Source organism: Corylus avellana, chromosome 4 (genome assembly GCF_965113065.1).
Source record: "Corylus avellana chromosome 4, dhCorAvel1.hap1.2, whole genome shotgun sequence".
In the NCBI taxonomy this organism is placed as follows: Eukaryota; Viridiplantae; Streptophyta; class Magnoliopsida; order Fagales; family Betulaceae; genus Corylus; species Corylus avellana.
This window is the reverse complement of record NC_142493.1, coordinates 30765147-30792428: the sequence shown is the minus strand read 5'-3', so window position 1 is coordinate 30792428 and position 27282 is coordinate 30765147. Positions and strand designations below refer to the sequence as shown.

Sequence of the window (27282 nt, the reverse complement as noted above, 5' to 3'; positions counted from 1 at the left end):
ACGCAATTTTTTAAAAACGTAATTTTTTAAATCTCACTTATTAAAACCACAATCCCAAATGGACCCTTAATTGTTTATCAGGATCATTTCAATTGAATTTTCTAATTGATTTTATTGAGGGACAATTTAAGTGCTCGAGACTTATTCGTGCAAAGATGCATAAGAATATTTAAGGGGAAATAGAAAAACCAGAGGCAGCAAAAACTCTAGCGAAAATCAAACTTTAGTAAGGAGAGAAGTGGTGCATTTTTGGTGTACATAAAGGCCAGTGGCCACATTAGGCCACTTGATGTCACTTCCATAACAGTGATAAATTCCACAGAAACAAGAAGCTTCATTTTCGATCTTTTGCTTCAGTACCTACAGAAACATGTAAAACAATTGATCCAAGTTATCATTGCCCAAAATGTTCTGTGAAAAGCACTTAAATGATGGTTAAAACAGGTAAAAATCTACAGAGGATGTAACAAAAAGGAAAATTACATTTCCATTCAACTTAAACTCTGTGGTAGAATACATTTTTCACAGCAGAACAGTCAGAAATTATATATCAAGCCACAAAATCACAAGTACAAATAGGAATGGAAACATAAAGGTGAACAGCCTGAAAGGGATACCCACTAACTAGTGCTGCTCATTAGGCAGTAAAAATCACTTTCTACCAAACCTGTTTGCAATCAACATACTAAAAACTATACGCTGAAAACAACTAACTATTAGAGCATGAGATGGCTAAACTTGTATTCTGTTTACATCCATCTTATAGATTCTGTAAGAAACGATATTTATATTTGGATTTCCCACATACACATCAGTTTAGACATCCTAAAATATTAGAAACTATTGCACTTATAGACACTCAAAAGTAGTTTGAGCAAGATTGCGCTCAACATATGGCAACTGGAGTCCGCCACGTGGGAAGCATCCAAGGACCACCCCAAGGAGCCTCCCATAAAAAAGGGCACACATTCCCAAGTAAGCACATTCTACTTTCCTCATTCTCACACGTGCATGTTCTCCTCTCCTCTCCCCACTCTCTCTCCATTCAATTTTCTCTCAACAAGCATTTACAGACTAAAGCATTGGAGGTTCCCCATTGCCCCGCAGACCAGCAGTTTTCCGGTGACCTTTCTCCCTCGTTTTGCAGGAGATCCATCGTCAGTTCGGCCATCCGAAAATTTGCTTCTACAGCTGGCACTGTATGTGGGAACAATGTTCCTCTTCTCTTCAAACGCTTGGGCTAAGCTTATGGGTCTCCTCTTCTCCCTCCTCATGTCAGAGTTGCCACACACTGCCTTTCCCGAGGGGCCATTGCCGAGTAGACTCAACCTTGGCCAAGCCGAGCAGTACATTCCCGATGGCTGAGGACCAATGTCTGAGTGCCAAAATTCGAAGCTCGAGCAACACATTCTTGAGGACCAGATTCTGAGGTAAAAAAATATATATATATCCTCCAGACATTTGGCTAGCAATCATGATTGCAAATTATGTTGCACTTTCTTGTACCACATGCCTATTGAAGTGGACCCCGCTGCCACCATAGCAGTCTCCAAGCACTTGGAATGTCTTTTAGCAAAACCCGAGCCACTCAGCTCAAGTAAACTTTCATTGTTCCTTTACTTTAAATAACATATATGCCACCATAGCAGTCTCCAAGCACTTGGTGTGTCTTTCAGCAAAACCCAAGCCACTCGACTCAAGTAAACTTTTATTGTTCCTTTACTCCTAATAACATATATTTTGCTTGCATACGCATTGGTCAGGCATGATTTTGTCCGATCGGCAGTCCCCATGCACAAGTGTTGGTCAAGCATAAATTGTCTGACCAGCAGCATCTATGCATGAGTGTTGATTCGGCATTGTCCAATTTCAGTACATATCTTCTAACTGTTTAAAACGTTCTGAATTATTTGATGATTACGACCTGATCTACTGGAATGACCTGGACTAAAATCTAGCTATATTTGAGCTAACCAGCAGCACAACTGCTATACATTTCTTGTCTATTGTGAGCTTTGAGCTTCTACAAGAAACACCTAAAATTTCAAGCTCTCCTCAGCCACTAAGTAAATTGTTGGTCAGGATGCAACATGTCCAGACCCGCCAAGATTGCCAAAAGACCTTTCCTCGGGTCCACCCGACAAGGCACAACCTCCATCGCCATTGCTGGTTGGGATGCCACACATCTTGACCCGCCGAGATCTCCATTGCCATTGTTGGTCGAGATGTGTGACCTGCCAGGATCTCCAACGCCATTGTCGGTCGGGATGCCACACATCCTAACCCGCCAAAATCTCCATTGCCGTTGTCAGTTGGGATGCCACACATCCCAACCCACCAAGATCGCCAAAAGACCTTGCCTCGGGTACTCACTCGACAAGGCACAACTGACCTTGCCTCCAGGATCCACTCGACAAAGCATAATGATTCGACAAGTACCGAGCCACAAGGTCGAAGGGTTAAGACCTACGCAATGCGATGGGCACTTCAACACCCACAGTCTCAATTAGGCAACCGACGGCCAACACTCTTCACCCTTAGCATTGAAGGTTAAAGGTAACCTAATTGTAAGTACACACAAGATTTCCAGAGCCCGACCAGTTGGGCAAGTCGGCTGTGAGAATGGGGGTCACTGCCGGTACGATAGATGAGCCTCCACTCAAACACTCCACTACATGAAAACTAATTAGAGGGATACAACTATACAAGCCTACCACTTGACAAGTATTCATGAACCATATTTAAGATTTTTACTTGTTAAACCCAAAAATCAGGGATAATGACTCTCCCTCCCCGTAAACACTCTCTATTCAGTTTTTTGCCTCAAAAAGAGGCCACTAACTTAAGCATTGGAGCATCTCCCGTCCCTGCAGGCTAGCGGTTTTGGTGACTTTTTCTCTATTTTGCAAGTGGCCCGTCGTCCCTATTCCGACTGTTCAAAAATTTGCTCTAACAACTACCTCTTCTACTAATAATGGCACAATAAAGAAGAAAATAACATGATGTACCTTGAATTGGTTGGTGGGTGGGATTAAGAGGCTTCCTTGGCATTGTGGAAGAAAGCAGCAGAGCAAAGAATGGAGGCAATGAACGCAAAAATACCCAGTCCAATCACCAAAGAAATACCTGCCACAATCAAGTCTAATATGCATTGCACACTCAAACCCATCATCTTCTTCTTCTTAATCTATCTTTCCGTTTACAGCTCTATGCATGTGATTTAGAAATGGAAACAATCTGGACGGGATCTTTCGGATTCAAGGTTCCGAAAGAATTCCGTGGAAGGGAATACGATCTCTCAAGGCCATTTATAAGGCTAGATGGCGAGACAGAGAGAGAGGGCGAGACAGAAGAGAGAATCAATCCCAACAGATAAGCATAGGCAGGGGAGCCGAAACTGTGTGTCTTGGGATTCTAAAAGTCTGATGATTCATGATCGATGCTTCAATGACCGACTTTAGAGTAATGCTTTATCCTCCTAAAATTTTTTAATTTTTTTTTAAAATCACCAGTAAATTTTAAATGAATTATATTTAAATTTTTATCAAATTATGATTTTAAAAGTTACATCAGCTTTAAAAAAATTTTAGAAAGATAAAAGATGGTACTTAGTATTACTTCCGACTTTATATCTATCTCTGCTTCTAGAGATAAAAAAAAGTGAAACATTGATTTTGAAATATATTTCTTTTAATTTTTACACCTTTTGTTAAGGAGCCAATTTTTAATTCTTATATTTTTTAAAATTATTTCTATGAGTAAATAAAAATAGTAATGTCGTGCATATACCATTGATGATCATTTTTAATTAGTCTAAAAGGTGTTATATATATATTTTTTTTAATAAAAGGTGTTATATGAGTCCTATGGTAAATTTTTTTTAAACAAAAAAAAAAAATGCAAAAAGAATGAAAGCAAATATTTCTCCATTTACTATGCCAACTTCTCATGGGTCATTTGGAGACTCCTCCTGGCAAACTAGAGGGTCTCTCCAGTCTCCACTACTGTCGACTGAGTCAAGCTTATAATTCACCCCACCCACTTCCTCAACATTAGTTTTCCCATTTTTTCTAACTTTTTGCCTCCAATGCCCTGGATATTATCTGACACACTAGAAACAAGGTCGTTCATGAGATTGAGAACATCCATCCAGACCACAGTGAAAAGGCTATAATGTGAATTGATGTCTCTCATAGATAGGAAGGTGAGCCCTTGTATTATCAATATACATAACAGCTCTGAGCCAGGTTACAAAAATGACATGCTTTTGTGAATGTATCAAATGTTTCATTTGAAGGTAACTTCTGCTTGATCCTTTGAGGCCCTATTGCAAATACCACTAACCAGCTTCCATCATTAGCTAGGAAAGCAACATCACCAGTACAATAACATTTCTCTTTCACAAGTGAGCTAAACTCGGCAACTAACTTATCTTGTTGGATTCCCTCTTCAGAGTAGCATTTCTTCCCCCCTGCAAATTTGCAGAGGATATGCTTGTTTTATTATTAGAAATATCCACTTGTGATGAAGGAACTGAATTGTAAGCAGCTACACTTGCGAGTCTCGTAGTCAACATAGCAGCACCATTGTATAGGAAAACTTGGTAATTTTAGGTGACCCTTGTTTACTTGGTAACTCCTGTAAGAGTCCTTTAATATTTGAAAGGGTGGATGAAAGCAGGGTTTTAAGAGTTGAATTGGTGCACAAGTTCATCCGCCAAACTAAACGCCAATTGGGCTGATACCTGAAAGATAAAACATTGGCATTACTTGTTACTTACCACGCTATATTATGTCAAAGGGACACATAAGATTGAGAAAGGATAGCTTCTTTGAGAAAGCAGAAATCACCTGAGGTTGGCATTGGTGGTCTCCTTCTGATGGGCTCTAGTTCCTTAATGTCAACTACAACGGCATCAGATGTCAGAAAAGTCTTGGCTACAGATGCTGCATGCTCCAAACAACACCTAACTACCTGCTCCATATTTGATAGAAGGATAATTTTATCAGCTAAAGTTTCTCCTAGATATTGGTTAGTTCAAAGCCTAGACATTCTGGCTTAAACTGAAGTCATTATTTATGTGTTGTGGACTGAGCAATCAAATTTCAGTAAGCTATATCCCTTCTTGATGTTTTCTGCATGAAAATTTAGATAACATATGTCCAGATAATCTAATAGCTTTCTCAAGGGCAAAATATATCATGACATGGTAGTACCCCCGACGCTTACATGTCTATGTCATTAGGCTAGTGATATGTGCATCATCTGATAAAACCATTCAATGATGATACCTTTGATGGATCAATGATTCCAGCCTTCATCAAATCCTCATAACGGTCTCTTGCAGCATTGTATCCATAATTAATATTATCATTAGAAAGAACCTGCAAAATTTATTCGCCAGGGAAGTTTGATGGGTTCAAGATCTACAACAATTGGCGGAATCAGTTCATAAACCTAAAACTTTTTTAATCTTACTTTGTGTATCAAAGAAAATAATGTTATTACGCACAGACCTTTTCTATAACCACATTGCCATTTACACCTGCATTTTTGGCTATCAGTCTCGCAGGATATCTCAAAGCTCTTTTGAATATCTCAGCTCCAATCTGCGGTGCATTTGTATATATGACATCACAATCTTTATGTACGGTAAATGGAAACTAATTGCACCAGAACAAGAACATGCTCATTTAAAAGGACATACAAATACAATTGATTACCAATATTGCAATGAACTTTAGCCGCCTCCAAATAGAAAGGCCGCTGATTAAGATATTTAATTTAGAAGGAAAAGGAAAGGAAAATGTTTTATCAGATTTAAATAAATGAGGTAACACCTTCTGTTCTTCATTGTCCAAGCCTTGTTTGATACCATCTACCGTTGTAGATAGCCTCAAAAGGGTACATCCCCCTCCAACTACAACACCTTCCTCAATTGCTGCCTGTAATGTGCCAAGTTAGAAGCTTACTTGATGATTGACGGACCAACTTCTATTGAGATATGTTAAAGTGTTGACAACAATTCCTACAGGCTTAAACTTTTAAGATAAGTGGTGATTTAACATTGTATCAGAGCCAAAGGTCATGAGTTCGAACCCGAACCCTGACTCTACAATGTACCCCCCATTTAAATTAGATATTTCACATGTTGAGTCCCCCCTAATAGATGGGAGTTTAAGCCCACACATGAGAGAAAGTGTTAAAGTATTGATTAAATGATTAAATTTATCACTTCCTATAAGCTTAAACTTTTGAGATAAGTGATGATTTAACAAGATCAAGGAAGAAATTAGCTACCTTTGTCGCATTCAAAGCATCTTCAATCCTGAGTTGTTTATCCTTCAACTCAACTTGCGTTTGTGCTCCTACCTAGGATTCAATTGGTAAGACTAAATGTATTAGCTTCAAAGGAAGTCAAAGCCTCCAGACTCCCCAATTCTCAAGATGCTGACTGAAATATATTTTAGATTACCTGAAGAATGGCAATTCCCGCTGACAGCCTAGCTATTCTCTCATTCAGTATCTTTTTTTGAAAATTTTCTTCAGTGTTCTGCAAAACAAGAAACAATTGCATTTGGTACTCTGGAGAATGCTAACAATGTATAATTCCTTCTACACATCAGCAGTGCACTAGTGTGCATGTGTGGTCATTTAATCTTGCGATTGACACTGCAGTACGAACTTCAAGCAGAAAGTACACCACTGCAACTAGAGACAATAGTTGCACCTCAACAAGCCTCCGGATTTGAGAAACCCTCTCTTCAACAGCTTTGCGAGTGCTCCCATCCGTAACTATTAATGTTGAACCCTTGGTTATCACAACCTTTATAGCGGAGCCCAATACTTCCTTGCCAGCCTTTTCAAGGCTCAACCCCATCTCATCTCTGATTACAGTGCCTGCATAATTATTAAGATCCACACATGCAAGAGCATGAAGAATTTTAAAGAAGCAAAATGTTAAAGGGACAAAAGAACAAACTCGGCTCAACTCTAAAAGTCTTACTCCCAACTACTCAAGTACGGATACATGAATCTTTTTGTCATTCAATCCTATCTAAGGTCACATTCATTTTTCTAAGGATTTGGATTAGGAGATGTGACTTTAAGTTTAATCTTTTTCTGTCATTCAATCCAATCTAAGGATTTTCATTATGGGCTTGGGATTCACCATGTAAGTATACTCAAGAAGGATAAAAGAGAACAATAGGAAACTAAATTTTATACATCAAATTTCTATGAAATTGTATTGTTTAATATCATATAAAGGATCTTTGAAGATCAAAATCAACTTCATTAGCAGACCTTGAATACTACAATAGGCTGGGGTGGATGTAGGGAAAGGTATTGATCTTCCACTGTGACTTCTGGTCTATTAATCATCTCAAGCACAAGTCTTTAACTGTAATTGACAGTGTATCTAATTTTTTAACTGAAGGTGTATTAGATCTTAGATCTTTATTGTGCCTATAAGCACTCTATGTCTGCCAGCAACAAACGCATGTAAAATTGTACAACAAAAATCTGCAGTTTTCATTTGCAATAGCTGCCTGCCCGGCTGCCCCCAAAAGGATTTTAACTTTTTTTGGGTGCCAAAGTATAAAAAGCTAACTAAAAGACTAGCATTAACCAAAAGATTGATTCAGTGTTGTTCATTTTTTTTTTTTCCATTTTATTCCTATACTCTCATTTCTCATTATTATTATTGTTGCTGCTATTAGTATTACACTACTACTACCTCAAAAGCTATTGAGTCCACTCCGAATGATGGATTTAAACCTCAAAAGCTACTGAAATCAGCGTATTAATATGTGGTGCTGCGACAAACCCTAAGTGGATAGGCAAATGATTGGTAACTAGAAACCCAATAAGGTTACAGTTACATTTTTTGCATCCAATTAAAGGAAATTGATATTTCAAGTCATTGTAAGTGACGCATAAGCATTTTGAAAATGGACGCTATGATATCTAAGTTTCAGTACTTCATCTATTACCTCCAGTCAAGATGGCGATGTCATCTAAGTAGTGGCTCTTGCGCTCACCAAAGGCAGGAGCCTTGATAGCAGCTGCCTTCAGCACACCCCTCAGTTTATTTCTAATTACTGGAGCCAGAGCTTCCTGCTCTATACCCTCTGCAACTATCACAATGGGATACTTCTCTTTAACTGCACTGTCCAATATTTTAAACATCTCCTTTGGGTTTGTGATTTTTCTGTCGACCAAAAGTAACTGCAACCAAAAAAATTCACACCCTCTAATTACTTCATGGGAGAGCATGCCAGACTATGCAAATCATACAAATCCTACCTTGCAATTATGAAACTCAATTGTCATCTTTTGTCGATCAGTTACAAAGTAAGGAGACAAATATCCACGATCAAATTGCATTCCTTCTACAATCTGTAGACTGTTCTCGGTACACTTCCCTTTTTCAATAGTCACTACACCCTTCCTTCCCACTTGACGAAGAGCATCAGCAATCATGTTTCCCACAATATAATCATTCCCTGCACTAACTGCAGCAACATCTACAAGCTCATGATCTTCAACCTGCAACATGTGAGGTGTATTGCAGTTTGATTCAGCAAAAATGAGATAATAAACTACTACTTTCAAAAACGGAGTTAAGAAAGATAAACTTGGTTACCTCTCTGGACATTAATTTGAGTTCAGACACAAGGGCCTTTGCAGTCTTCTCAATGCCACGAGCAATTTGAACAGGATTCCTACCAGCGGCAATAATCTAGAAAAAGCGTATATTCTTAGAACAAAATATTGGAAGCGCCTAATATAAGTTCCTAATAACCTATTCAAATAAAGGAAACACCATATGAGCCATGTACTTGACAAGCCCTCCCTATGTGAGTTTTCAGAGACAGCTAGGTGGCAAGGCCTTATTGGTAAGGAACCTGGGGTCAAAAGGCGAGAGAATCACGCATTTGATCAAACATGCTACCAATCAGTTTTTACCTCTTAGTTTAGTGTGTGCTTCTGGAGAAGCAAGCATGCAAGAAGGAAGTTTAAGCTTGATGCTTTATTGGCAAGGCTTTTTCAATGGCATAAAGCCCTATCTTCTATTGCCTAGTCTTTTAGGAAGCCCTGCTTTTTAACTATAGGCTAGCATTTTAGGAAACCCTGCATCTCTTAACAAACACTTCTTTTGTAGTAATGCAATAGAGAGGATACTCATGTACAGCATCAAATTCATACCTTCACACCCTCAGCAATTAGACCCTGAGCAAGAATGATTGAAGTAGTGGAACCGTCGCCAGCAAGGTCATTTGTTCTGGCACCAGCCTGTCTTACCAATTTAACTCCCACATTCTCCAAAGGGTCCTCCAATTCAATCTAAATCAAACAATAATACATAGCCAGTTAAGAGGAAAGTTCTTGATGAGAGAAATAGTGAAATGAACAATTAGATTTTTCCTTCTTTAATTGATGCTACTTGAATAATTATATTTTCCTTTTGCTAATGCTGTTACTACTATCCTCATGCTCACCAATTGTATCCAAAATTTGAACTAACACTACCTAAATTTCCAGCCTACATTTTTTTACAGATTTCACCGAACGCTTCAACTGCGTTTAAAAGAACGGTAGAAGGGCAAGGGACAGAATGCAATACCTCTTTGAGAACAGTTTCGCCGTCGTTTACAATTTTTGGGGGTCCATACTTGTTCTGCAATACCACATTTCTTCCCTTTGGACCCAAAGTCACCCCAAGCAGCTCGGCGACCATGTCCACCCCTGCCTGCACCACCACCAACCAACCCGACCGTTCAAAAACTTGTCAAGCAAAACAAAGTTATGGATGTTAAAGAACCAGGGCCCCTGAACTGTAACCTGAAGCTTCTTAGTGGTTGAACCATCGTGGTTGAAGTAAAGCTCTTTGGCCATGCCTCTCGGTTTTAACATGGAGGGCGAAGAAGGCCTTTTGGGTAGTATTGGGTTAGTGAAATAAATCGCAGAGATGGGGGTTGGAGTACATGCCATGGCTTGGTTCAGTTTGGCGCTCTGGTTGGAGTAACATATATCTTGAAATATCGTTTCGAGGATAAGAGAGACAGACACAGAGAGAGAGAGAGAGGGAGAGAGAGAGAGGCTTCTAAAGAAAAAGGGAAAAATCTAAGAACATGTTTTGGCGCTAATATGATTGTCTACGACACCGTTTTATTGCAAATTCCAATAGATCAACATGCCTGCTACCGGTTACACCTTTTTTACTTTTTTCTAATTCTCAATGACTAATACGACGTCGTTCTGATGGTTAATGGCAGCCATATAAACACACAATGGATGGAAGGATAAGGTTGCAAATATTTTAAAAATATAAGAACTAAATTGCTCAAAGCAGAAGTATTAAGATGAAATTAATAATAACCCAAAATGTTTAGTAATCCACATCAGCCCCAATGTGAAATGAAATGTAGCATGTAACAGAACACTATACACGTCTTCGGGCCAACATTGCAAAACGGTCAAGAAGCCTCGAGAATAACATATCTATACGAATGAAGTACGATGTTTAAATGATAATTTGATTATTAATTAATTTGAAAAAAAAAATTATAAAAATGTTTTACATTTAAGCTTTATTTCAAGAGTACATTTTTGGCGATCCAATACATGTTAACCTCTTTTATGTTTATGGCCTTTAAATGCCCATATGTCTTCATAACTTGATGATCTACATGTGGCCTAATAAATTGGCTCGGGTCTGCCTCTGCCATGGATATGTTACATTGAAAAGTCCAAAATGGGATGGGTCTGAGACAGTAACAAAATTAAATGTGACTTTTTGCACGGATACTATATGCTATCTGGGCTTCAAGTTTCACCATTTTAAGACCACCTTGACCACGTTATGAAATTTACGTTTGAAGAAACCTCATGGACATGGTTGTCTATTTTTTCTTTTTTCAGCTTCATGTTTAATTATATACGAGTTGACTGTGGATTGCTGCTACTTATTGCTATGCCATAAGAGGTGCTAGTGCTATCTTAAGTGTTAGAATTCAGTCCATGCAACAACAAAAAAAAGTGTTAGAATTCAGTGGATTTTCAACCATATTAATTATTTATATCAAATATTATAATCTTCAGAATTTTCTTTACCTTTCCTAACACATCTCACATCAGCTCCAATAGCGTATATTTAAGTTGTTGCTCGTAGTTGGATCTTGGGTTGGGCAGATCGGTCTACACTTGGTGTGTACCAGTCTGCTCGTCCCTTCTACTGATGATACGCTCCTGGTCTTAATTGATCAGGTCATGCCTCCAGTGCTGTTACTTTGAAAAAATTAGAGTGCTCAAAGTAAGCCTACGTTTTGATACCATGAAGAAATTTGTAAACCTAACTCATCTTATAAAATCGGTTCTATAAAAGATGGTTGCTCATTCCTTATAAACATGCTAAAAGTTGTCCACACACAATGCGTGATTATTCCTCAACAACCCATTTTACCATATTGTACCACAATTATAAATAAACACTTTTTTATTGTGGACGTAGGTATCTAAAATCAAACAATCTCAATAAAATAGAGTCAACATGATAGACAAAAATCGATGGCATATTCCGAAGCGGGTGGAATGGCGTCAATAAGTCTTACGGCATACACTAATTAAACGGATCATACATTTTAAGAGTCTAAAGTAATTGTAAGAAGGACGCATACTCATATAGAAATTGAAAAAATTAGTGACCCTCCAAATTTAGGTCCCGTGAAGAAAGACACGACAAAAAAAGGAATAGTAGAGACAGGGGATTAGCACCATAAACGTAATTTTCATGCTCACGCCAAGTTGGGATACTCTGTGCTCAGTACATGAATGCTTCCATCAGCATTAATGATATAATGGAAGCATGATGTTACAGCGATCAAGAATTTTGAAAGATATTTGTTTGACTTTGATTGAAACAAAATCCCGTTTGTCAAATGCAATGGAATTCGCTCTGGGCAGGGTATATGATCAAGACTACCCCGTCAACAATATAATCATGATGTCACTTGCATCATTGAAGTAATTATGATTCAAATAATGTTTATCCTTTTTATTTGATTTCTCCTCATTATATTGCTTCCGCAGAAACTAGATAGAGTAATTTAAATATCCAAAAATATACTACATGTCCGGAGAGACCCACACACGTACATGCGCATGAAAGGGAAAAAGGGTGAGGGGGAGGCATGGTGGGGACTTTGCTGATGCAGAAGCATATGGGTACTGTTCTAGAACACCTGAAACTGTAGGGGCTCTACATGGCATGATCGAAGTTGGGGGAGAACAGTAGGTTGGCTGAAGCAGGGTCAGGCGGGCAGTGATGACAATGTCCTCACAAAAAGCTAAAAACAGACAGCTTTTGGGTGTTTTTAGTGGATAGCCTTTTCAAATGTTCTGCTTGTTATAGTAGTTTTTTGAATGATGAGCCACTAACACCAGCACCTCCACCACCATTTGTCCTGTTGGCCCTCTTATTCTTATGCAACATAAACTGCCCATGGGGCCGAGTTTCAGCGTGACTCAAGCTTATTCCCACATGGGTCGCCCACGATCTGCTTGTTCTTCCTCCCTAGTGAAGGGATAAAAAAAAAAAATTGTTGCTGCTTTAATATAGTATGGATATTGACGATTGGGTATTGCCCAATAGCTTTTTTCTTTTTAATTTTTTTCTCCTCTGTGCTAGCTGTTTCATATTCCTTCCCTGATTCATAATTAAATCAATTATTCAGTCTTTGATATGGTTCAGATGTACACAAAAAAAAAAAATGAAAAAGAACAAAAAAAAAAAAGGGAAAAAAGTCTCATTTTCAGGGATTATGCTCAACCTGCATGAGATATATGCGGCGAGAAGAGCTACAACAGTTGTATTAAAGTATTGATTATAATTGCTTCAAAAAAAAAGAAAAAGTATTGATTATAACGTAAATGTTAGGGAATTAACCATGTTCAGACAAAGTGGTCCAAAGAAGTTGTTATTGGAAGGTCTATTTTCGCACACAAACACATGACATGAGAAACATAGACTGGTTATTATGGAAAAAAAAAAAAAGAGCCCCCCCCCATGACATATCTTAATGAAGCAAGTCTACAGAATTAGAGATGGATTGGTTTGAGGATTCAGCTCTGAGATGAGCAGCGTTGCAAGGGACGACCTCTTCCAAATCTCTGAAAGTAGGAGTAGTGTAAGGACTGCCGATTTGCAGGTTTGTAAGCATTTCGCGAAGGTCAGAAGCTTCTTCCTTAAGTCTTGCATTCTCCTGAAGAACCCTGTCATAGCACTCAGTTACATGAGTCACCTTGTCTATCAGATTGCGGTTCTCTGTTCGAAGCCTGAGCACCTGCGACCAGAGTTCATCAAGGTGCTTTTGTTTCCTCATCCGTGATCTGCGAGCAGATTCTCTGTTAGAAATCATTCTCCTCTGCTTCCTTTCATCGATGATGCTGAGTTGGTGCTCCTCAGCTTCATCAGAAGTGCTGGAGTTGTTGCTCATACTGCAGTACTGTGAAGAGAAGTGGGAGTTGGGTAAGTTGGTTAAGAATCTATTGAAGTAAAAGTCTGGTGTGTTGCTCTGCATCATGCCAAAGTTAGCGGGAATTGGAATCTGGGTTCCTGTGATCTCAGCTGGAAGCATGCTTCAATCTTCGATCGAAGATGATGATGATGATGATGATATGCTTCTTCTTCAAGGGTTGTGTGTGTTTGAGATTGTGTTGAAGAGGGTAGGGAAGGAGAGCATGAGGAATGCAGGGGATTTATAGGAGGGAAAAGACTAGAGAAGTGGGCCAGTTTGATCAACAGTGTAACAGTGTCAGGGGATGCCGCTGCAGATGTCTATCTAATTTTAATGTATCATGCATGAGATGTTTTACTTATGCGTTTGTTTTATAAACCACTTTAGTCTTTACATCATCATCAATTCATCATATGTATGTATGCAAGTAATGAGTTCAGTCAGCATGCATCTATAGACATCTAATATATTTGGATAATCATTTGGCATTACATCAATCCTTACAAATCTCTCTCTCTCAAAAAAAAAAAAAAATGGAAAAAGAAAAAGAAAAAAAGGTACAATGCTTACGAGAGAGAGAAGTTGTGATGTGGGGTTGCAATAATTTAGGTAAGGAACGTTTGGAAATTCATATAATTAAAGAAATGGTGTTAGGTCAATTCCAGGAGAGCCAATTTTGAGAAGCATATTAGAACTTCAGAACTCTTAAGAGCCAATAACGCCGCCTGGCCCTGATTGATGACGCAACGAGAACCAGTTAAAAAGGTAAACTATTAAATAGTATTTTCCTTTGATTTTTTTTTTTTCCTAATTAAAAAGGTGAGAAGGGGCGACCAGTGTAGTTTCCTCCCTTGGACGTTACCATCGGAGCTCCCACCAGTTGTGGAATGTCCGTTTTGAGCCATATCTCTGCCTGGGAAGGCGAGCCCGTCACCACAACCCCACAAAGGTGTGAGCCAGTAGAGTCCCTTCAAAGTAACATCTGGTTCACGCATCTACTACCGCAAACGGTTTCGAACACGCGACCACTAGGATGAAATGAATTCTTCTACCAAGTCAACCACCACCCTTGTGGTTAGTATTTTCCTTTGATGATCCCCTTTTTATACAGTTTTGATGACTCACAAAAGCACTTCATTTTTGTATTTTAGGAACCAGCAGGGAGGGATGCAATTGTCTGCAATTGTCTCATTCTTGTATGAAGCTTGTAAATTTGTAATAGTTTGAGCTGAGCTTGGCAATATTGATTTGTTTTAAACACAAAACAATGTTGCAAATCGGCTAGCTTCGATCTCCTTGATTCAGGCCCACAAGCAATATATACTATGAAAGACAAAAGACAAACCCTAAACTAAAATTAAAGAGGACTAGATCAAAAAAGTCTATGGGCAAATCCCAGAGGCAGCAACTTGCAAGCGCAAACGTTTATTCTTTATAGTTTATCAACTGTGTTCAACTAATATTCCATCCCAATCTTGCTTGTTTTTCAATTAAAAATACGCAGTAATTGGGTGATTCCCCACTTCAGAAACTTCCAGTCGACCTTCTAATTCTAAAGAAAAATCGGATAAGATTCCATAAATTCGTGTTGGGAATTAGTGTGGAATATGTGTGGTTCCATGGTGGTGCTTCCCTTTATGTATGTTTTGCCCACTCTACTCTATATGGCCAGGCAGTCGTCATCTTAGGCTAAGTTAATTCATTAATAGGATAACATGATCAGTTTTTGGTGATTTACTTTTTATTTTCCTGAATTAGAAAAGCAATCCTTCTAATTAGTTATTAAAATTTTCAAGGGACATCCTCATTGCCATTGCCCTAACTTTTTATATTTACTAGGTCGGGTGATGGGTAACTTTTATGATAAACCCTTATTATTTTATAAAAATGGGTGTTATGTTGTTGTAGTTTATATTTTAGCGATTGATTTAATAAGTGTTACGTTAATTTATAAATGTACGAGAATTGTCACATGACGATTCACATTTTAATAAATGGCATGATAAGTGTGCTTGAACTATCACTTCAATTTATAAAAAGATTATATATAATAAAGGCTAAAACACTTACGAACTAATAGCACTCATTACCGCCTCTAATTTGAGAGATTATGATTATCTCCAATTTATTTGAACGAGAGAATAGACATAATTATTAAAAAAAAAAAAATGTAAAATGATAATTATGCCCTTGTAATATAAAGGACTAGATGCTCTCGTCCCTTTTGAACTGAGGAGGATCATTTTGCGAACTTGAGAGGTGGCTGGGGGGCAATTTCATAAATGCCATTAAGATGATTCTGATACTTTGAAATGGTGATAGAGTAGAATGTGAAAATGCAAAAGATAAAAGGAAAGCAAACGGTAGTGGAACTTGCTTTTGCTTTAACAATTCTGATTAGAAGAAAAAAGAGAGAAAGTACAGGAAAAATTGGTCTTACTAGAGTTCTTCTCACATCTAATCAGTGAAGATTAACTTATAAATACTAAATAGCACCGAGTACAATTATCAAATAACATTCCTTGCTTTTCGAGAGCATTCTTGGTTCCAACCTGTCATATCAAATACATATAAAATAAATCAAATATAAATAATTAATAGATGAGCCATGTCAAGAACTCCCTATAATTATTTTTGAGGAATTTTATTCAACCATGAAAAGCCAATGCCATCTATTATACCAGCTTAATCTATATAGGGTTCAAAGTCCAAATTTACAAGGAAACCCAAATTAATCAAGAAGGAAATAAAAATAGGGCTCATAAAATGTTACTAGGAAAATAAATAATATAATGGTGCATCTAAAAAAAAACAGATCCTCTCAAGGTTGGAAGTCTGTATTCCCATGTAGGCAGACAAAAATTAGCTATAAATTAGTTTGTTGTATATTCAAGTGTATGCGGTCGAAAGAAAGAGAGAAAGTGAGACGAGAATTTTAAGGTGGTTCAACATTACATGCCTGCCTCCACTACGAGGGAAGAGCCCAATAGTAGTGGACATAGTCACGTGACCCACGTAGCGCATAACATTCAATTCAAAATGATTTGATTACAATCAATCCTTAAAGGTCAATATTCTATAAATAAGGACCACGGCTAACAATCAAACATGATCACCAGTTTGACAGATTAAAAATGATTTGATTACAATCAAACCTGACAACATGATCTCGACCTATGATGAACATCGGTGGATCCCAGGAGATTAGAGAATACCATAGGAGGCACCCTTGACCATGTACAAACTCATAGTGGCTCATACCAGTTGAGTTGTAGATAGTATTATTGTACCACGACTTTGGCCACAGAAGCCATTTGGTCCACCCTTAATAAGTCGCAAATATATATACACCTTTATATCTAAAGCTTCCTGAATTAGTCAATTGGAAAAGACACGATTTGCAAAAAGTAATCATACAATGCGGGCGAAAAACATGAAATTATACGACCTATAATAATTGAGATAGGCCACATTTAGTTGGGTACAGTAGATGGAGCGTGTCTACCATGTTGTATTACATATTTGAAGGTTAATATGGCAAGCCATACTTAATTCAGACCAAAAATACTCATATAAAATGTACGATAATTAAAAAGAAAAAGAAAGTACTGAAAAAATTATCCAGTGATAAAATCATTGCGGTTTTATTTTTATCAAATGATTTTCTAAGGTTTAAAAGTTATTAAATAACTCTCCTCGTTTCCCTTCCGTTAAATTTTTAATGGTGTTGTATGACACATGGCTATTAGGCCACGTCATGTCCAATAAAAAAAGATACGTATCAAGACCATCTAATCAGTTAGCTTACATTAGCCACATGTCACACTAGATTACTTGTCACGTTAGCCCATATTTTTTAAAAATGTACACATCACTACATCAGTAGGAATCGAGAAAAAAAAAAAAAAAAAGACTCTTGAGGCGGCAGCGTAACCACCTCTATGAGCAAGGTTTTGAAGTCGTGGTTGAGAGACAACAAAGAGAATATTGCAAAGGGTTTAGGTAGAAACGTGATTGATGTCAATGACGCATTCAAATGCTTCAACATGTTGTAGCAGACGCTCAAGTGCATCGTTACAAACTTGGTTGTCAAGGACGTGATGTAGTCACTGGAAAAGGCAGTGTAGGAGGGCGTTGGGCGTAGAGTTCTTCTACTGTGCCACTGCCGCGAAGGTACACATTTCATAGTTGCAGGCATAAGTGGCCAACATGGCCGCAAGAACGGATTTCACATTACAACCATGATGTAGAGGCCACCCACATGCCACCCCCCTTTAGGATGACATGGCAAGTTAGTGTGGCCATGTTTGATGTAAGCTAGCCAAATGGATGGTCTGAACACGTCTTATTTTTATTGGATATGATGTGACATGATTGCTACTTGTCACTTAGATGGAGTTACCTGATAACAGTGCGAACGTTAGAGAGTAATTTGATAACTTTTAAACCTTAAAAATCAATTTTAATAAAAGATGAAATATAAGGGTAAATAAAAATTATCAATAGATTGACCACACCCTATATTCAGTTCGGATATGCTTTGAAGAATGCTGGTGCTCTTTATGATCAAACGCACTCTTGTCATGGATATTTGATTGAAAGGAAAAGCATAGGAGATACATGTATAGCTACTATAATCACGATTGCACAAGTTTGTATTTGAATTTGATGGCCTTGGGAATTAACTTTGTCCGCCAAACTCCATACACATGCTCTTATCTACCCCTATTTTTGGCATTGTTGAGGCCCAGTGGCAGAGACAGGAGTGAGGGGAAGCAGTAGGAGCACCCCCTATATTAAATATGCTGCCTAAAAGGAAGAGCAACACAAATTGCTCCCTCACAATTGGTAATAACTTACCGACAGAGTTTTTCTTTAAATTGGGTTAGAATAACTTTTTTTAACTCGGTCTTTAAAAATAACTTGTATCTATTTTTTTTATTAACATGAGAGATGCACATGAGTTTTTAATATTATTTATTTCAACTTTGTCCCTATTATTAAAAAATATGTGCATCTCATATGTTTAAATGACACATATCATTTTTGTAGACTGAGTTAGAAAAAGTTTCTCTAACTTAGTTTGATGGAAAACTCCGTCCATAACTTTATAACGTGGTTTAACTTTTTTGAGAATTAGAAATAGCGGGATCCTTTTTAATTATTGAAAAATCGATAAAAAAAAAAAAAGAAATTATATATTTTGACAGTTGATCTTCACCGACCAAATCATACGTACGTCAAAAGCTTCTCTTTGTACGGTCCTATTTTTATCAATTTGATTTATTCCCTTTTTCACAACCTTTTTTTTGTCCTTGTAAGTCTGTATAATGCCCTTTAAGAAAAGAAGAAAAAGACAATGGCAGTTTCACAATGTAAAAACAAGTCGATTTTTAGCAACAACAATGTTATTTCATAGAAAACCTTTTGAGATTTTTATATCACTACTCTAGTAAGAATTAATCATTTATTTGAAAATTATTAAAAATCCCTTCATCTTCTTTTTTGGTAAGAGAGCCATTGCCGAGCGAAGTTTCTATCCATTACTTTGCCACACTCGCTCGAGCAACTATCAAGTGTTTGTATTGCTCGCTTGAGTGACTGTCGAACATAATTTTTGTCATTGTCTTTAAGACTTTTGCATATTGGAATGAGATCTTCTAAAAATTTTTTTAAATTGAAGATTTTTAAATTCATAAATCTTAGTTATTCATCTCATCTAAGCGTTTAAAATAAACCATATGAAATAAATTATGGTAACTTCCGTATTTAATAAGATGGATGAGGGTAGATTGCTCATTAATCTATAAAACATGGCATAATCCATCAAATCTTGGCCGTGTTCTAGGTAGCCAGGTAGGATTGAATCTAAAAAAAAATTAATGAGATGAGTTAAGTGGCTGGTGGCAATCCAAATATGAGTCGAGAAATGAAGCCGCCGGTATAAATCACAATCACTTGGCCTGCTTTATCAAATGCCTTGGGAAAAACCAAACCACGAATTGGCACACCCCTGTTCAATTACGACATGCATTGAGGAGCATATAGACTATTCATGATGAATCATTGGAAAACTTGGTCCTCTGCCAGCCACATATCATACCCATTACAATAAAAAAAGGGAAAAGAAAGAGAAGAAAAGGAGAAGGAAAAGAAGGGATCGAATGAACATGGTGGTTTGATTAATTAACAGGCAACTGGAGGGGTCCTACAAAGGAGAGAAAAACAAGAGGAAAAGATATGATGCACGGCTGTACACTTATTGGTGTACTTGCTATATTGTTTAGCCTAAATGTAGGTCTAGATAAAACGCAGACACAGACAGAGGAGATGGGGGGCAGCATAAAGGAGCCTCCTGTGCTGGGTACGGAGGGTGACTTGATTGAACGCCTTCAAACCTCAGTGGACGGCAACTTCCGGTCGCTCCTGTGTCATGCCGAGTGACCAGCCCTCCACCCATTTGCACCCCCCATCTACGCAACTCCAAAAAAGCCAACCCAGCCAACCCACCGCGCCCGCTCTCTCTCTCTCTCTCACACACACACACACACACACACGTGTGCTAAGTCCTTATTTGGTTTGCGAAATGAGAATAACTTCAATATGGTCGGTGTACAAAATTTCTATTTTGTGTGCACCATTCAGTAGCTGACACATTAACTTATTATACAAACTTAAAATGAAAACAGAATATCAAAATAATTCTTCTTCTCTTAGTTAAAAATAAATAAAAATTAGAAAGGTGGCCTTAGAAGAGCAGCAACAGCACATAAGGTGGCGGGGTTGGCCGTGCGCCACCCCCAAATCTGGTGAGCCACCCCTAGAACATTGGGGTGGCCGCACGCCAACCCAGGGTGGCCTGGGTGCCACCCCATGGTCTAGGGGTGGCTCGCCAACCGCCCCCAGCCAGATTTGGGTGGCTAGCGGCCACCCCGTGGTCTAGGAGCCACCCCATGGGCCGGGGGTGGATGGCGCCACCACCATGTGTCTAGCGAAGAGAGAGACGGAGGCGGTGTATGGAGGCGGCGTTGGCGGCAGGTGGAGGAGTCCGGTGGCTCAAATGGTGTGAGTGAAATAATCCAGTATTTTGCTCACATATATTTTTTTTGCAATTTACTTTTAATAATGATGTGTCAAACTCTAAGTGGATTGCACAAAACCCTTATTTTATGCAACGTTCACACCAAAGACAATCTATTGCGAAATAGATCATTTGATTGGAGTAACAATGCTCACCAAACAGAGCGGGATTGCCGCAGTGCATGACAAATTAATTGCTGGAGCCTGGAAGTACCATCCGTTGGAGTTGTTGTCATGGATATATATAGTGGAACTATAACTTATTAACTATACAATACAATATAATATATGTATTCATCATATTAATATGGTTTTGTACTTTTTTTTTTTTTAAAGAAAGATATATTATATTTTAATCACAACAAATTAAAATTAAAATGCTGAATTATCAACTTTCATTAAATCATTATATTTTACTATGCATATATATATAAATCGATCGTCAGATTAAAGAACAAAACAAGTGATCCAAGAAAGAGACAGAAAAATTAAAAAAAATTCTCTACTTTTTTCTCTATAAGAATCGATCCCATATATATATAATAATTACTGGACCAATTACTTATAATTATCAGTTTTGTCATTCCACGTGTCAGAACTAGACACAGTCTCTTGAAAATTCCATGAGACCTGCCTCATCATCTGTTTTCAAGCCCCTTTTAGGTTTCCCCATCATGGGCTTCCAATTTTTATTTTGGTTATACCATCGATCTCCTGTACCATAAATGCATTGTCTCCACTTTCCCACCCCCACTAACAACCCACACCCCCCACCTTTTTCTTTCTTCCTCCTCCAAATTCCTTCGTCTGTGATTGGTTCAAACAGGATAAGCTCATCATCTTCATCACCATCACCATCACCCTCTTCTTCTGCATCTTTTCTCTTCTCCTTAACAATTCAAATCAAATCAAATCCCTTCTTTGTTTTCCTATTAATATATTCTCCAAATCTTCTCCAGGCAATTGTTGTCGTGTCGTCTGTGTTTGTGCCTTCTGGGTCGTCTTATAATACTACTGGTGGGTTGGTGCATATCTCTCTTTCTTCCTGCTTACGTTAATTAATTAGGTTTTGTTTATAGTGCTAGCCCACTATTTTTACATGCCAAGTGTCAAGCTGCAGGGGTCTCCATGAGTAATCATAGCAGCCGTTGGTTGCTGATAGGATATTTCAAAATATATGGTCAGAAACCAGAATCATATGCTTCCTAGTACAAATCCCAAAAGCTACAGTTCATTGCAAAAACCCTGCGACCAGTAGACGTGCCATGGTGGATCAATCTCTTTCACATTTGAAAAAAAAAAAAAAAAAAAAAAAACTTAAGCTCTTTTCGGGTATTAATTAATCTGGTTTTCACCCTTTATTTGAAAAAGTATGAGCTTAAGAGGTGGATATGGGCAAATCATATTCATATATTATTTTGTATTTCCAAAGGAATGATTAAGAGGACTCTCCAAGCATAGAGAACCACAAGCGCTCTTAGCCAATTAGCTAATAATGACACCAAATGCATAAGCATAAACTCGACACCGGCCGGCATGATGTGAAAATTAATATACAATGCTTTTGGTTATCATCCTCAACTTTGAACATAACTAGAAATTAAAGTGGCGTACGTAAGCCCATCAACTTCAAATCTCTTGGTGTCTCCATTAGCATATATATCCTTTTGGGTTTATGATTTTCAAAAACACAGTTAAGCGTTTTGTAAAATTATAGCTTATTTTTTAAAATTGTGTGTTTTTAAAAATGCACTCAGCGTCCACAGTTTCAAAATACAATTTTTTTTTACGTTTTCAAATTATAATTTTTTAAAAACCCACGAGTTTCTCGTTTCAAATAATATGATATCGTAAGAATATTCTTGTTTACGACATTAGAAGTGCTTAATATATTTTAGGTGATTTCGTATACGGAAGTGACTTTGAAGATGACTCAAAGTACTTCCACCACTTCTACTTGCATCTTTTGTGGTTTTGTTACTATTGAAGCAATCAAGCAATGCAAAAGGTAAAAGAAAATGCTTTTTGAGTGGTAACATATGTAGAAAGGTAAAATCCTATTAGGTGAATTTGCTGATATAACTCGTTTTTTTTTTCTTCCTCAATGAAATGTCATTTGGGAATTATTTTGTAGATGTATTGTGGATTGACAAAGTGGTCTGTGCAAGATCCAAAAAATAAGGCCCTGAATTTTAGACGCCTAACCCTCTTAGAAAAAATATCAAAGGAGTACAAAGTGGTAATTCAGAGGGCAAACGAAAGCCACTCAATAAAGCCAAAGCTTTTTTAAGGTCTTTAGTGGCAATGAGTGTCCCTTTGATTGCATCTAGGGGCACCTAGGCTGAAGGGTCGAAATGAAAATTGAGGGAGAGGCATCAGGCAAAAAGCTAAAATGAGGTATTTTTAATTTTAAAATGTTAATATAATAGATTTTTATATGAAACTTTAAAAAGTTGACTTAAAAACCAGGCCTTTAGCTTTTTGAAATATAAAATTACTAGCTAGTTAAATTCTTCCATGTTAAAGTTTTGTTGATATATTATTCATAATAAATAATATGGTTAATCCATTTGATCTTTCTTGGAAGATGGTCAATAGTAATTATAATTTAATTAGTTGTGTACTAAAATCAACGGTATGATGATGATATGTGATCGGAACTCATAACAACGAACAACCAAAATCAATAGTGTATGATAGTAATTAAGTGTAATATATATATATATATATAGCCAAGAAGAAAAAAAATTAGAAGTGATGAAAAAAATATCAGAAAAAAAAAGGAAAAAAAAAAAGCAAGCCATGCTGTAGTTTAGAATATTTTGAGATTTTAAACATACCTTTTTTTGGAGACCTTTTATAAATTAGGAGAGCCGGCCCTGTGGGGCCTATTGTCTTCCCTATTTCGAATGGGACAATTACCTATGGAACTTAGGATCACCACATATTATGTGGTTTGTCTTTAGTTCTACCAAAGCTTTTTTAACTTGTAGCTAGTCTTATGAGTTATGAATGTGTGGCCCATACACAACTTTGTAAAAGGGAGAGAGAGAGAGAGAGAGAGAGAGAGGAAGAGAAAAGCAATTGGATTGTCTTAATCATGTGAAAAACATGGTGAGTTAGAGAAAGTAATGCTAATACTCACACCAATATGCTGTCCTCATTCTGGTGATGTTTTTAGGTAGCAATCAATTGATAAACATGAGACATAATTTAAGAAAAAGTAGTCATTTGTTATTGTGAAAGGTTATTAATGAACATTATTGTCAGACTCACCACTATGTAAAACAGCAAAATACATCTGCAGCATAATTTTTCCAGGAGCTAATAGCAGAACCAGTAATTCTTCAGTGAAATCACCGCATGCATCTGAGCCATATGTGTAATTATGGTGAATGCCCTTTGTTGAACAAAGTACCCGCATGCATCTAAGCCATACGTGTAATTATGGTGAATGCCCTTTGTTGAACAAAGTACAGATGGCAGATGCATGTATCATGGGTGGAGCCAAGTACAGATGCATGTATGCAAGTACAGAATGTAACAGGCGATAGAATGGCAGTGGGGGTTTAAAGGTGAGGTAAAATATTTGTTCTTTGATTGTGGCTTTAGTAAAAGACTTTGGAGGGAAGTGATGAATAAATGCCTTCTGCCTGAACTACCCACTGGTTTGGAGGAAATGATAGGCAAAGGGATTATGGACTGAAGGAGTAAGAGCTTAAGAGCTAGGGTATGCAAGTTGGCTTGAGGTGCAATAGTTTATAACATTTGGAGACAAAAAAATGATGTCAAGCATGGTAATAGAATTAATTCAGAGGATGAAATGTTGCAGAAGATTGGTTGGGAGGTAAGAAACAGAGTTATGGGAAAGGGGAAATTTAAGGAAAATGATGAGAATGTAGTAGCTATAGGTAGCAAATGGGGAATCTCTCAGAATACTTTGTATTAATGGTTGATGATGTCAGGTTGGGTGAAGGGGTGTATAGCAGTTTGCTAGAGTATATTTGCATGATCTTAAAGCTAGGCTAATCTAAAATTCGTCAAAGATAATACAATTCTCATCAAATTTCTAACTTTATGATCATTCAAATATCCTTTAACACAATTAATGTTTACATTTTGTTCATATTTCTTTGGTGAGTTTACAATATAAGAGACTATTAATAGAGCTTACACATGAAATATAATCTTAATCAAATCCTTAAAGTTAGGCTAATCTAATATTTATAAAAAAAATAATATAATCCTCATTCAAATATACTCTAACACACACAGTTGATGTTGCCGGTAGAATTTGTGAGTTGTATAGGTTGATGCTCTGTTTAGAATCAGGGGCTGGAGTGTGTTGTATTCCTTGTTTGTTGTTACTAGAATTTCATTCATCAAAAAAAAAAAAAAAACATATTGGCAAGCCTATAAGGTTTGGTGATTGTTCTGGTTCTGGTAAAAGTAGGAAGTGACTAGGATAGTGTCTTGTACTCAAGAATAATTACAAATTTACTTGTAATTGCCTGCTGTTTGCAATCCTCAAGAATACGGGCAAGCCCTATATATATTGCTGTCCATGATATTGGCTTTTAAAGTCCATGTTCAAATGGGCTTGCTAAATGGGGCACCTTAGAGAGGCACCGATCAAATCTTGATTGTATATAACTGAATGATAGCAACCTAAACAGAGTTGATTTGCCTATTTCTCTATCTCACACCAACCTAAACAAAGTTGATTTGCCTATTTCTCTATCTCACACCAACCTAAACAGAGTAAAAAACCACTACGAAATTGTAAATTTATACCATCTGCAGCAGACATGTAATTCTTAGCCAAAATTTTACCATCTCTTAAAAGAACTGGTTCCTGTGATCAGTAAGATTGATGCATGGCATCAATAATACTTCAAAAAAGGAAAAGTGTTGCATTAAAAATCAACTTGTAACCTAAGACCAAATCATGTGTTACAGTATTGGAAGTGCATGCTACCTTATTTAAGTGACTTGATCAAAAATAAATTTTCTAGCGAAAAGGCCTAAAAACAAGAATTTAAACGACAGCTTAATAAAGCTGTTTGACCAAAAAATGTTGGGGTACTAGCTAGTGAGAATCTGGCCTCTTTAATTATGCCCATTTTGCCATCAAGGACATGCCTCCAGCGCCTAGTAATACTGCAGAACATGCCCACATTTGGAGCTTCAAACTTCCTTGGAGCTTTGGTCCCATAAAGTCAGCTGCCAAGAGGTCCACCAATGCCATATAATTCAGAAGCCCCGCAGACGCAGCGTTTAGCACTCCCTCCACGATTAGAGCAGATGGACTGTTTTCGGTGTATACATTTGACAAAGCAATCCCAAGCGCGATCCCAAATGGAGTTGTGATCGAGAAGAAGAACACCAGAATTGCCTTCATCCTCGTTCCATATTCAGCCTGCCCATAGAATTTAAATTATAAAATAAAATAAAATAAAACCCATAATACCATTATGTCATTAAAAGTTAAAGAATTGAGAGAGGGATGTTCATTGTTCATTGTTCATGATCACCTGTAGTATGCATCCGCCTAGACCCATTCCTTCGAAGAGTTGATGGAAGCAGATGGCAACAACGAGCGGTCTGATTGTGCATGGATTGCCGGATGCCCCCATTGACAAACCAATCACTACAGAGTGCACTACAATCCCCAGTTCTAGTACCTGCACTAATTAATTAGTATTTCCAATCTAGCTATGAATCAAATTAAATGAAACAGAAAATTCAATCTGGGTACCTGAGCTACAACACGATAACGCAGCAACGCTGTGCCCTTTTCGGTGAGCACCTCCTCACTCATAACGTGACCGTGCCCAACAGTTCCCAACTCCACGGTCCCATTTTTCGCTTTCTCGCCAGCTGCAATAGCAGCTTTAGCATAACGTTTCTTGTAGTAGCTCAGTGCAACTGAATCCACCATAAGAGTCAACACAGCCGCTAGCATTGCCACGAAAGTCGAGAACGGGAACTTTCTCCAAGGCGTTTCTGGCAAGCACTCCGATCTCAAGTCGTCGAAAGAATCCGGCAACACGTGCATGTACCCGGTCGCGAGTATGACGCCAGAAGCGAATGCTTTAACCAGCACGAATAGATCCCGGTCGGGTTGAAGAGCCGGAATAGAACGCGAAAATAGTGGCAGGCAAACGCCGATCATGCTAGTGACTAGTATGGAAAATATGGCGATGATTTTTAGTTTTAGAGCCTCGGCCTTGTCGTGGCATCCTCCAACTGACTCTGATTGACATTGCGGCGGCGCTTTGGATTCCGATTCGGAAAAAGCCTGTACTGTGAAGGAGACGAGGAGGAGTAGAATGATAGGGAATGGGTGGAGCTTCATATGGGCGGCCATGGCTATGGTGAGTGTGTAACTGAGTACTGAACAGAACTCCTATATATATGAGTCATGGAGGGGGTGGCTTCACTGGCTTGTTGGGATTCTCTTTGCATGGTTTTAGGATTGTTCTACGCTGTGATACTAAATGTCTATATTGCCCTGAACGAGAGCGCAGCATATCTTCAGTTTGTTCGCATCCGCGTGGTCATTTTGTTCATAGATGAGGGTAATTTTATATCGTGGAATTGGAAGAGGAAGGCTTGCGCAGGGCGTGTGCCGGCTGGTGGCCCACACAGTTTGACTCCAGCTGCTTTTGGTAGCATCAGT

General features: G+C 37.9%; 4 protein-coding genes across 7 annotated transcripts; all 4 read right to left on the bottom strand.

The window, feature by feature from the left end:
* Positions 1 to 193: 193 nt before the first annotated feature.
* LOC148586610 (chaperonin 60 subunit beta) lies at positions 194 to 3433 on the bottom strand. The gene is made up of 2 exons (XM_088515901.1): positions 3009 to 3433; positions 194 to 360 (listed from the first exon to the last, which is right to left on the bottom strand). The coding sequence occupies exon 1, from the start codon at positions 3170 to 3172 to the stop codon at positions 3032 to 3034; it is 141 nt and encodes a 46-aa protein (XP_088372027.1). The 5' UTR covers positions 3173 to 3433; the 3' UTR covers positions 194 to 360; positions 3009 to 3031.
* A 738-nt stretch (positions 3434 to 4171) lies between these two features.
* CPN60BETA4 (TCP-1/cpn60 chaperonin family protein) lies at positions 4172 to 10080 on the bottom strand. 4 transcript variants are annotated; one of them, XM_088515295.1, is made up of 14 exons: positions 9847 to 10076; positions 9629 to 9754; positions 9211 to 9348; positions 8648 to 8743; positions 8308 to 8550; positions 7995 to 8229; positions 6686 to 6900; positions 6476 to 6553; positions 6301 to 6372; positions 5841 to 5945; positions 5517 to 5609; positions 5292 to 5384; positions 4851 to 4974; positions 4172 to 4744 (listed from the first exon to the last, which is right to left on the bottom strand). In XM_088515295.1, exons 1-14 carry the CDS (start codon positions 9994 to 9996, stop codon positions 4722 to 4724), a joined length of 1791 nt encoding a protein of 596 aa, XP_088371421.1. In that variant the 5' UTR covers positions 9997 to 10076; the 3' UTR covers positions 4172 to 4721. The 4 variants fall into 4 exon arrangements, with proteins under 4 accessions (XP_088371421.1, XP_059445651.1, XP_088371422.1 ...); XM_059589668.2 differs by having other exon boundaries at positions 6731 to 6900; positions 9847 to 10075; XM_088515296.1 differs by lacking the exon at positions 4172 to 4744 and having other exon boundaries at positions 4886 to 4974; positions 5230 to 5384; positions 9847 to 10080.
* Positions 10081 to 12972: 2892 nt separating this feature from the next.
* On the bottom strand, positions 12973 to 13734 carry BZIP (basic leucine-zipper 8). Its single transcript, XM_059592231.2, has one exon. The coding sequence runs from the start codon at positions 13638 to 13640 to the stop codon at positions 13080 to 13082; it is 561 nt and encodes a 186-aa protein (XP_059448214.1). The 5' UTR covers positions 13641 to 13734; the 3' UTR covers positions 12973 to 13079.
* An 11979-nt stretch (positions 13735 to 25713) lies between these two features.
* Positions 25714 to 26970, bottom strand: LOC132177447 (fe(2+) transport protein 2-like). Its single transcript, XM_059589776.2, has 3 exons — positions 26359 to 26970; positions 26135 to 26284; positions 25714 to 26019 (listed from the first exon to the last, which is right to left on the bottom strand). Exons 1-3 carry the CDS (start codon positions 26968 to 26970, stop codon positions 25714 to 25716), a joined length of 1068 nt encoding a protein of 355 aa, XP_059445759.2.
* Between the last annotated feature and the right edge of the window lie 312 nt (positions 26971 to 27282).

Excerpts from the sequence above, each read along its gene's own strand:
- CPN60BETA4 (XM_088515295.1), bottom strand. The coding sequence starts at position 9,996 with ATGGCATGTACTCCAACCCCCATCTCTGCGATTTATTTCACTAACCCA. Across the intron at positions 9,755-9,846 it reads CAACCACTAAGAAGCTTCAG|GCAGGGGTGGACATGGTCGC; the intron begins GTTACAGTTCAG and ends GTGGTGGTGCAG. Across the intron at positions 6,554-6,685 it reads TGGTGTACTTTCTGCTTGAA|AACACTGAAGAAAATTTTCA; the intron begins GTTCGTACTGCA and ends CTTGTTTTGCAG.
- BZIP (XM_059592231.2), bottom strand. The coding sequence starts at position 13,640 with ATGCTTCCAGCTGAGATCACAGGAACCCAGATTCCAATTCCCGCTAAC.
- LOC148586610 (XM_088515901.1), bottom strand. The coding sequence starts at position 3,172 with ATGATGGGTTTGAGTGTGCAATGCATATTAGACTTGATTGTGGCAGGT.
- LOC132177447 (XM_059589776.2), bottom strand. The coding sequence starts at position 26,970 with ATGGCCGCCCATATGAAGCTCCACCCATTCCCTATCATTCTACTCCTC. Across the intron at positions 26,285-26,358 it reads GTTATCGTGTTGTAGCTCAG|GTACTAGAACTGGGGATTGT; the intron begins GTACCCAGATTG and ends TAATTAGTGCAG. Across the intron at positions 26,020-26,134 it reads TAGGCGGATGCATACTACAG|GCTGAATATGGAACGAGGAT; the intron begins GTGATCATGAAC and ends TTCTATGGGCAG.